This window comes from Pistacia vera, unplaced genomic scaffold (assembly GCF_008641045.1).
Source record: "Pistacia vera cultivar Batoury unplaced genomic scaffold, PisVer_v2 Contig788, whole genome shotgun sequence".
Classification (NCBI taxonomy): Eukaryota; Viridiplantae; Streptophyta; class Magnoliopsida; order Sapindales; family Anacardiaceae; genus Pistacia; species Pistacia vera.
In genome coordinates this window covers 110,749-121,434 of record NW_022196654.1, presented here as the reverse complement: position 1 = coordinate 121,434, position 10,686 = coordinate 110,749, and the positions used below count along the sequence as shown (strand labels likewise).

The 10,686-nt window shown below is 33.8% G+C and overlaps 1 protein-coding gene across 1 annotated transcript; it reads right to left on the bottom strand.

Annotated features, from left to right (window-relative positions):
• Positions 1–4,669: 4,669 nt before the first annotated feature.
• Positions 4,670–9,159, bottom strand: LOC116116910 (nicotianamine aminotransferase 1-like). The gene is made up of 7 exons (XM_031402945.1): positions 8,844–9,159; positions 7,085–7,424; positions 6,644–6,862; positions 6,031–6,090; positions 5,519–5,674; positions 5,320–5,413; positions 4,670–5,015 (listed from the first exon to the last, which is right to left on the bottom strand). Exons 1-7 carry the CDS (start codon positions 9,131–9,133, stop codon positions 4,897–4,899), a joined length of 1,278 nt encoding a protein of 425 aa, XP_031258805.1. The 5' UTR covers positions 9,134–9,159; the 3' UTR covers positions 4,670–4,896.
• Between the last annotated feature and the right edge of the window lie 1,527 nt (positions 9,160–10,686).

Below are 10,686 nucleotides of genomic sequence, written 5' to 3'. Positions count from 1 at the left end.
ACTTTTCCCATGTTGTAGACACAATACTAGTTTAGAAACCACCAGTGGATGGCCGAGTAGTCAACTATCACTCTTGATTCACCTCCCATATTAATAGGATATCCATTAAAAGCTTATCTGATCGTTAACTTCAAAGTTTGGAGGATTAGTCCTACTAATAGGGTGGCCATTGAAGGCTTACTCTATCATTAACTTCAGGGCTCCAAAGATTAATCGAGGTGTATGTAAGCAGACCCAAACACTTTCAATCAGTTCCAAAGATTAATCGAGGTGTATGTAAGCAGACCCAGACACTTCCAATCAGGAAAAAAAAAAAAAAACTAGTTTGAGGAACTTGTTTGAATGAAAGGAAATGACATGATGTGCTGTAAACTGGTTCTGGCAAAGCAGATATCCTCTTCACTATTGCAGATATATGGGCTACCTCTTCTCCCATGATAATTACCATTTACCTGAACCAATACATCGATATTTATCCAAATTTCTAACAGGATTTTACCTTCTTACCCTTCATTACTTATGACAAAACTACCCTTTACCTAATTACATATAAATAGCGCTCCAGCAAGCTAACAACAAACGCCGTTTCATCTCCTCACTCAAAACTCCATCAAAAATGGATCACTTCTCTGCCTCTAATGTGAGTCTCTCTTTCTTATTTTGATCCATTCAATTTCTTCATAGAGGCTCCGTTTGTATATGCTCTGTTTTGTGGAAGAGGAAATATAAGAAAGGCAAAGAATTTGGAGATATATGTCTCATGAATCCTTATTTTTTTTTATACAGCCAAGAAAACTTAAATATGGGATTCTAGATTATTTTCTAGGCAACCAAACATTGTTTAAACAGGATGACTTTTTATTTGTGTTGTTGAGAATTGATCTGAAATATCTCTGTTCTGTTTACTCAGTTTTTTGATGCTCTATTTCATTGAAAAAATAATAATAATAATAGAGGGAAAAAAAACAATTTCAATTTTTTTAAAAGAAAATTGTAAGCTTTATTGACCAAATCTTTATTGTATTTTGAATCACATGAAATTTATTTGATTTTAGATTAATTGGTAAATTAGGGTTTATTGTCATACAATGTAATTTTTGTTAGATTAAATTCTAGAAATTCTTAAAAAAATTCTAATTGAATCATCAAGGGAGAAATATGAGGGACGGAGCTAGAGCTAATATTGTTCTGTTCCTGTGCTTCGACCATATCAAGATCATTCTTAATAGCTGACCTATCAGTTGCTAGAGCTATAATACTTTGTTTCATAACATGCCATTTTCTACATTTTATTTATTAATGGTTTATTGCACCCTCTATTTAACCATAACAAAACATATCTTTTGGTTTCAAGTGCACTTTTGTAATTTTCTACAAAATTATTATTGTTACAGGATCTTCATGGCCGTCGTTTAAGAGTGAATTATGCGGTTGATAGAGCTCGTGGTGGTGGTTTGGAGGTGCAGGTGGTTATGGAGGTGGTGACAACTATGGAAGAGGAAATTACCCCAGTAGTTTTGGCGGCTGATATACTGGTTACGAGGGCTGGTGGTGGAAAAACTGGAGGTTTTAACAGTACAAATTATGGTGGTGGTGGTGGTGGTGGTGGTGATATTGAAAGTGTACAAGATGGAAATACTGGGTTCGGTAACTTTCCAGATGGACATACTGGAAGTTTTAGCAGTGATGGTTTCAATGTTTCTGCTGGTGGTGGTAGCATTGATGGTTGGATTTTATGGATACAGTTGGGTTACGTCCAGAAGTGGTGATGTCGTATACTTTGACGAGGATCCTTTCCAAAAAGGCATGAAATCATATGCTTTAAAGACATTAACATATGGAAAAATATTTATTTATATTTATTTTAAATAAAGTGTAGGATATATTTTAATATTAAAAATGAAAAAGAATTACTAATTATCTCAGCATATAATGGATCCCACCTTTAAAACTACATTTTTTTTCTTTTGAGTGAACATACTTTTTCCCACCTAAATAATAGTTTAATAACACTTTCTCATTCGTAAGCTTTTAAAATACCATTTTATTATCTAAATTTATATTTTATTTCCTATTTCGACATCGTTGCGACTCCATACCATCATAATTCTCTTCCTTAATCATCACTCACTAAAATCTTTCAAACCTTACTCCCTCCGACCTAGTCAATCTTCAGCAATTGAGCAATTAGAGTTTGCACAATCGGCCCTCTTAAGTCAAGTTCTGATCAATCTTAACTACCAAAATCTAACATTCCACCACCAAAAGACTCATCGTTCTCTCCTTTTCAAAAGCCCCAACAGCCTGGACAAATTTTGCTCTCTGTTTGTCGTCAGAATATGAATTTGGATGATAAAGTGGTATTTTAAAAGTCTGTAGATGAGAAAGATCATTAAACCCTTATTTGGGTGGAAAAAAGTCATTAACTCTTTTTCTTTTATAAAAAAATATTAACTTAAAATATACGGTTGATAAAATAAAAAATAATGAATAGTTTTATGTAACATAGAGGTGTATCATATTATTTTCTTTTTCTATTGTCCAGATATAGTTTACGATCGCATTTTTCTTTGTGTTTTTTAAATTTGAAAAAACACATATATTTAAAAAAAAACTCACACAAAAAATAAAAAAATAAAATAAAAAACTAGAGTTTATCTTTTATAGAAGTAGAGCTTATTGACGTAAAGTTTGTTAAAATAGAATTTTCACCTAAAATATATTAGTTGGATTAGGAAAATGAAAATAGAATTCTACAATTAAAATATAAAAAAATACTTTAATATTATAAAATATAAAGTCAAAGAGCCTACAAAAGAAATTATTGACATAAAATAGCTTAGTTTAAATCTTATAAGTATTTTTTATATGTAACCAAATAGTTTAAAAGATTTTTTTAATTAAAATTATAAGATAAATATAAATATAAATATTAAATAATTAATTTAGTTTAACAACAAAGATTGGCCGATAAACTCTTTTCATTAACTTTCTCTCACAAACGTAACGTGATAGTTTGCATTTGGTCAGACATGACCCATTGTTGGATAAACGGGACCAGTTACAAACTAACAAATTACAAATTATCACGTCATATTTGTGATAGAAAGTTAATGAGAAAGATTTGTCAGTATAGTATTACCTATGCATGATAAGACGTGTCTAAACAATTAGATAATACTTAATAATATTTTTATTGTTAGGGGTGCATTTTATTAGTCACTTTATTCTTAGCATAATTTTATGCATGCCCAACCAAAGTAGTAGTAAGAGAACGATGCAAGTACGCCCAAAACAATGCTATCCCATATTTGGGGATTTTTAGGTTTATTAAAATATTATTATATGTAATAATATTCTGTGGTTTATTAAAATCCAAGGGAGATTATTGTAATAAATTCCATTTATGAAATTTGGATCCTTGTATATCTTCCTACTAGGAATCTTTATTATTACATATAATAATATATTCTATTTTATTAATGACGTAAAAAATCCTTTCGGATATTCTAATTTCATATTAATTAAGGTATAAATATTATGTTGAAGAAAATATTTATAGAAATGCTTCGATAAATAAAGCAATTATGTTTATTACTTACTATTAAAATTTATTATATTGTTATCAAAATCTTTAAACTATTGCTAAATAATATATTGATTTGACAATTCTTAATATATTCTTGTTAATTTCAGAATGAAGGGATTCTTTTCCTTTTTGAAAAAAATAAATATTTTGTCAAACCAAATCTCCATCGGCAAAGTATTAGACACGTGTATTTGCTTTATACCCTCCGACTAGATCTCCGGAAACGGTATAAACTATGTTTGCTGTATTGGATTACCTTGAACCGCCGAATTCACGTTGTGCTCTAGGAACTGAGGTTGACTTTTCATTTTGCAGGCTATAAACTGTTTATTTTTATTATTATTATTTTTTTTGTTAGTTTGTCTTTCAACGTTACACCGCCCTTAAATTTTCCTTCGATTTGGCTTCTGATCATTCTTTTTCTTCAATTATCATTGTTTTTGTTTCCGTTTCTCTCTCTTTATTAAAAAGGCGTACTGTTTACATGTCTTTGTGATGTTGGGTGACTTATTGGGTGGTGTTGTTTGAGAAGTTGACTGGCATTTCCACTTAGCCTGCTGAGACTGCTTCTGAGTTGCGGTTTTGGCTTGTTTTCGGTGCTGTTGTTCAATGTGAATCTTGCTGCTGGTTTGATGTTTTTTTGGGGAGTTTTTTGTCTGGCTGCTGTGATAAGAGCTGTAAGGTTTCTTAGAGGATATGCATGGGGCTGCTGAAATTCTTCAGTGGTGATTTATGGTCTTTCTGCTGGTTGGGGATTGAGTTTTTGGTGGCTGGCCTTTGTCTACAGCTTGTGCTGTTTCCAGATGGCCTGCATTTTTTTGTTTTGCTGGCCCTTTTTGAGGCTTGTTAGGATTGTAAATCCTTGATTTCACTTTGTTTTGCTTTGCTTGGTTGCTTGGGCTTGTCCAAGGACCGTAACTTTGTAGGGTCCTATGGTTCGGACTCATTCTTTTATTCTTTATATATTACCTTTTACCCAAAAGAAGTGTTTACAAGTAGCACATAGAAAAAGTGTAAGGTTGCGCAAAATGGGATGTGAATGATGATTCAAAGCTTTGGAAAATGTGTGCAATTTATATGGTTTGTACCTTTCGTGAATTGAAAAGGTTAAATTTAGAGTAACCAAATGATATTATTAATGGGCATATCATTCATAAAAGCAGTAAACAGGACATGATCATCCAACTTGAATTGTACATCTCCCTACTCTATGTCTACATAATTGCATGTCAATGCAATTATAGACATCAGTGTAGAGCTCCCTAAGGTTGAAGAAAACTCGGGAAAACAACCACATAATGATAACGTTACAGCTTCTTGGCATGCCTCTGATAGAAGCTCTTTATCCTGTCAAGGCCTTCTGCAAGAATCGCGGGTTCAATGGCAAAAGTTATGCGTATCCAATTTTTCATTCCCACTGTAGTCCCTGCAAGAAACATTATCAATAGGACAAAAAACAAGCAGTTAGATAGCTGTTCTGCAGTGATCATGAACTGGTTTGAATAAGCAAAGCAGATAAATTACATTATTACAACAGCCATTTGTTATTTTGTGTTTTTCTGTTTATTTTAATCCCTTTATCTCAAGTAAACATAGTCAGAACACAAACTACATTTCTAATATCAGGAAAAGAAAAATGCCAAGTTTCAGGATATCGCTTTTTCAAGAGGATATTGAAATCTACACACTTTAGGAAGAGTAAACATTAGGTTCAAAACCGTGTTAATTACCTGGTAGAACAATCACAGATTCCTCTTTGACCAGCTTGACACAAAAGTCCATATCATCGTTAATTCCTTCGAGTAGTGACAGGTTTAGCTTCACCTGTGGTAGTCAACAATTTGGAATTAACATCTTCCTTTTTCAGAAGGAAAAGAAATGAAAAACAAAAAAAATACACGAATTAGCACAAGATTGTCCAGTCCTTACCATTACAGACATCGCTCCTTCAGGTTGTTGTGGACAAACAATACAAGGGATCTCCTTGATTTTACTGCAACAAATATCCGCATCTTCTTTTATGGTGCGTACGATATTGGAGAAGAAGTCTTCCTCTGTGTTTCCAAGAATTTCGGGAATTGCCCCCTGATATATAAACGAGATCATCATAGCTTAAGTTATGATAAGAAGAGGAAACCAGAGAATTTATGCATGATAGTACTACTATCACGCAAATCAGCCTCCACCGACCTTTTATTGTTATTAGTTTCTATTAGCTCATAATATGGCAACTTATGTATATCTAAAACTTATTGGTTAAACATCATTGTGCTGCCTACTATAAATAAGTATAATATAATTTCATAACTCCTAGATGTAAAGATTATTTTTAGTGCACAATCCTTGAGCCATTGTAAAATATTCAGATGGCATTGCATTATTAAAATTCTTCTTATTTGTATAGATACGTTGTCTACGAGAAAAAACCTTAAACTACATACCTGAATGAAAGTTACAGGGTCACTAGAGAGGTTAACATAATTCCTGATGCTGTCCAAGATCTGGTGAGAACGAAACAGAGAAATTATGTTTAAAAGGAAGTATTTCATGCTTTGAGACTAGCAGTATGGCAAAAGCAGGCTATTCAGTTAAAGCGACTAACTCAACACAGTAAAATGTTCCATAAACTTCTTTAACAAGGTGCACCCATGAAATCAGACGGAATTTTCTTTGTTACTTTTACACGTAATTGCAGAAGTTAACACACATGCTTCTGACTGAAAAGTATTTGTGAGGAAAAAATATCACTCACCAAACATATAATCAAAGTGAATCAAGAATTGTTGCTTCCAACTTTGAAAGGATTTTACGAAACATATGTGAGATCAGAGTGTCGCTGAATAAGACTGTTGAAGTATGATGCTTAAGCATTGAAGAAATTTGCAGTAGAAATAATATTCTGGATTGAATCGTAATATATACTGTTCTTTATTCTCCCTTTTCATGTTAAGTTGGCATGACAGCAAACGATAGACACAAAGTTTTAGGAGAAGTGAACCACTTTTATAAATTTAACAACCATGCAGTTTGAGAAACAAGCTGAAAAACACTAACCCCAGTTTGCTTCAAGAGGCCACAGGGGTCGTTTGTCACAATCCAGCCAAGTCTCCAACCTGGAACAATCCATCTCTTTGATATAGACCCTATTGTAAGTACAGGAACAATTGATCCAAACTCTCCCATGGGTATAAATGGTTTATTCCCAAAGACTATATGGGAATAAACTTCATCAGCAATCACAAACATTCCAAGCTTTCGTGCCGTCTCTGCAACCTGTATTCCCACAAAACACATAAACCAAAACTATAAAACAGTTGGACTGTCAAGTTATATATAGAACATAGTTGATTCTAGATTCTTTACATTCGATTTCAATTCTGAACTAAGCTAGTGGCACCCTATGAAATAATCAAGACTCTGGTATCGAACATAGTGATAACCAAGAATGTATAGGACATTTATGATATAATGATATTAGGCTATATAATGACATGCCTTTTTCAAATGCTGGTATGAGAAGACATTTCCAGAAGGATTGCCAGGGTTAATGATGACTATAGCAACAGTGTTTTCATCTGCCAGAGCTTCAACAGCATCAAGATCAACCTCCCATCCCTTTTCTGGTATAAGATCAAAATGACGAACTTCAAGGTGACTAAAAGCTGCACGAGCTTCATACTGTGGGTACCCTGGCCTAGGAAGCAGAATGTTAACACCGGAACGAGCAAGGGCCGTTATGATGATCTCAATTGATTGGTGGCCACCTGCTGTGACATAAACATCATCCGGTGACAATTTGTAAGGAAGATCACGGGAGACATATTCTGCAATAGCCCTGTAAGACCACGTAAATATCTTGTTACTATCATATGAAGGTATTTTTATAACAATTTTCAGATAAATTGCGGATGTCACATTTTTGCACTTACTGCCAGATAAATAACTGATAATAAAAATATATATGTCACTGTGTATTCTTGAACGGATGTATTCTTATAGTATGATGACTTGTAATGTCCAGTCCATTGCTTTGCTTTTGATCATTTTATATTACAAATACTAATGAAAATATAGCCAAGGCGATATACACGAAGCTCTTAAAAGACAAGAACGAGAGGGAGAAGTCCTTGGAAAGCTAAAGCACAGCAGAGAAGAAGATGACACGTCTTATATATACACGCATAAGTAAGTAATAATGTAAATAATTAATCTTGAAAAGATTCAGTTAGTATTCCTAGTAAGTCTATAAACCCAAATGAACTCCTTAAGATTTTTTTGGTACTTACCCATTGAGTTAACTATTTTTTCCTAATCAAATAATAGTTTAATGATATTTTCTCACTCACAAACTTTTAAAATATCACTTTATTATCTAAATTTATATTTCGAAAATGAACAAAGAACAAACTCGGTTCAGGTTATTAGGACTTTTAAAGATGAAAGACCTGATGAATCTTGTGGTGGTGGTGGAAGGTTAGATTTTGATAATTGAGATAAATATGAATTTGACTTGGGATGGACAATTGTATAAACTCTAATTGCTCGATCGCCAGCGATTAGTAAAGTCGGCGAAAGTAGGTTTGAGGGGTTTTAGTGAGTTGTGATAGGAGAAGATAATGGTGATAGTGTGAAGTTGTAACGATGCCGGAATTAGAAACGAAATATAAATTTGAATAGAAAATTTGCATTTTTAAAGTCTATGGGTGGAAAAAAAATCCTTTTACTCTTAGGTTCGCATTTCTACAAAGAAACCAATCAATTTTATTCCGATTTCCTCTATTTTTTTTTAAATTATTATTGGCATAATAGTCTAGTCATTCGTAGAACTATTTAACATGTACCTTGAAGCTAAAAACAATTTACAGTATATAGCATTACTACAGTCACTCAATCATACAAAATCGAAGATATAACAAGCATGGGAAAGATCTGAATGTTATCTTTTCTAATTTCAACCGCTCATTTTTTTCCTTAGAGAATCCACATATATATGCGTTATTTATTTTCAGTTTATAATCTAACATATAAATATTTCCTCTATATAAAAACTAAAGTAAAAAAGAAAAGATATAATAACATAATCATGAAAGTAGTCACGTGAATGTTGAAATTAATGAAAGAACTGATTGATTCCCTAATTGAAATCCGTGCAAGAAAAAATAAATCAAATAAAACTCTTCCTCCGTACTGAAAAAAACTGATATTAATGGATGCGTTTACGCAGCTACACGGAAGTGTAAAACTGATATTTTACCTCCTTGCCGGAAGAATACCAGCGGCGGGAGGATAATAGTTGAACTGAGCTGATCGGAGAGCACTAACAATGGCGTCTTCGGCCAAAGGAGTGGTCCGAAAGCACGGATAAGCTGAAGGGTCGCCATGGTCAAGATGGACGAAGGACCTTTCATCATCTTGGTTAAGATTTCCCATTAACTCTTCCTGAGCTTCTCGGATGGTTATCATCTGTTTAGAGTCATTAGAGTACTGTTTTGTAGTAAACTTTTGAGTACCTCGGAAAACCCATGGTTTTGCTTCATTCTCCATTTTGAAGTTTGGTTGGCAGAACTTGAGTTAGACTGACTGTAAATAAATATGGTGAGTACAGTAGAGTGAGGAAGGTAGATGAAGAGACAGAATTGATAATAATAAAGTAGGCCGAACGCGCATACCCAAGATTTAACGTAACGACAAGTTGGTACCTAAAAAGTTTTAAAATGACAAACAGGTACCTTCTATCATGTTCTGTTAGTGATTTCTGTTTATTAATAGTGAAAATACTAAAATGCCCTTGAAAGTTTAAATTTTAGCTTTTTATAAATTTAAAAATTTCTAAAAACCCCCTAGGTTTGCTAATTTAATTAAACACCCCCATATATAAAAAGTTTGTTAAATGACAAAAACACCCCCACCACCCGCAGTGCCAGATTCCGGCCACCACCGTCGGAATCTGGCTGAAAAATTGCGTGACGACGGGTCTGTGTCGTAATGTGCCGATCTGGCCTTTTTCGGCCAGATCCACCACAGATCTGGCCAGAAAAGGCCAGATTTGGCCGTCGCGGCAGCAGCCAGATCTGGCCTTTTCCGGCCAGATCCGTGGCTGATCTGGTCGGAAAAGGCCAGATCTATGGCTAGATTTAGCCGTCGAGCCGCAAAACTCCATCCGCGGTGTCGACGACCAGATCTAGCCGTAGATCTGGCCTTTTCCAGCCAGATCAGCCACGGATCTGGCCGGAAAAGGCTAGATCCACGCGTTACGACACAGATCCGACGGGTCTGTGTCGTAACACAATTTTCTGGCCAGATTCCGACGGTGGTGGCCGGAATCTGACACTGCGGGTGGCGGGGGTGTTTTTGTTATTTTATAAAAATTTTATATATTGGGGTATTTAGTTAAATTAGTAAACCTAGGGGGTTTTTTAAAAATTTTTAAATTTGTAAAAAACTAAAATATTAAACTTTCAAGGGCATTCTAGTCTTTTTACTATTATCAAATGAAAATCACTAACAGAACATGACAGAAGGTACCTATTTGTCGTTTTAAAACCTTTTGGGTATTAGTCGTTTTGGTAAACCTTGGATATGTATATGTCGTTCTCCCTAATAAAGTACAATAAACTAAAGGATATTAGCTGTAAAATTGATGAAATAATAGATTTTACATATTTCTCTTCTGCACATGAATCATCAGACAACAACCATCAACTCATACAGAATGAAGACAATTAGAAAGAGACATTGAAGACCCTTCCATTTAGAATAAAGATTGGTTAATTAACACTTCTTATAATTTTTTTCAAATAAACATTTATATGGCAACTTGTAATTGATCGGTTTGTATTTAGTTAGATGTGATTCATTATTGGGTATACGAAATTCATTGTGAGTTGATCAATTATGAACTGATACATCACGTTTGTGAAAGAAAACTAATAAAAAGAGTTTATGAGTGTAGTATTATTGGTGTACTTTAATTTGATGTTATTAGAAGTGTAAGGGTGTATTAGTCAAACACTGCAGCTTTTACTTTACGGTTAATTTATTTCAAACGCCTTGGACCTCCACTACCGTTAGTATTTATCATCTCCGAATTCCCATTT

Excerpts from the sequence above, each read along its gene's own strand:
- LOC116116910 (XM_031402945.1), bottom strand. The coding sequence starts at position 9,133 with ATGGAGAATGAAGCAAAACCATGGGTTTTCCGAGGTACTCAAAAGTTT. Across the intron at positions 6,863-7,084 it reads CATACCAGCATTTGAAAAAG|GTTGCAGAGACGGCACGAAA; the intron begins GCATGTCATTAT and ends GTGGGAATACAG. Across the intron at positions 5,675-6,030 it reads ACCCTGTAACTTTCATTCAG|GGGGCAATTCCCGAAATTCT; the intron begins GTATGTAGTTTA and ends TTTATATATCAG.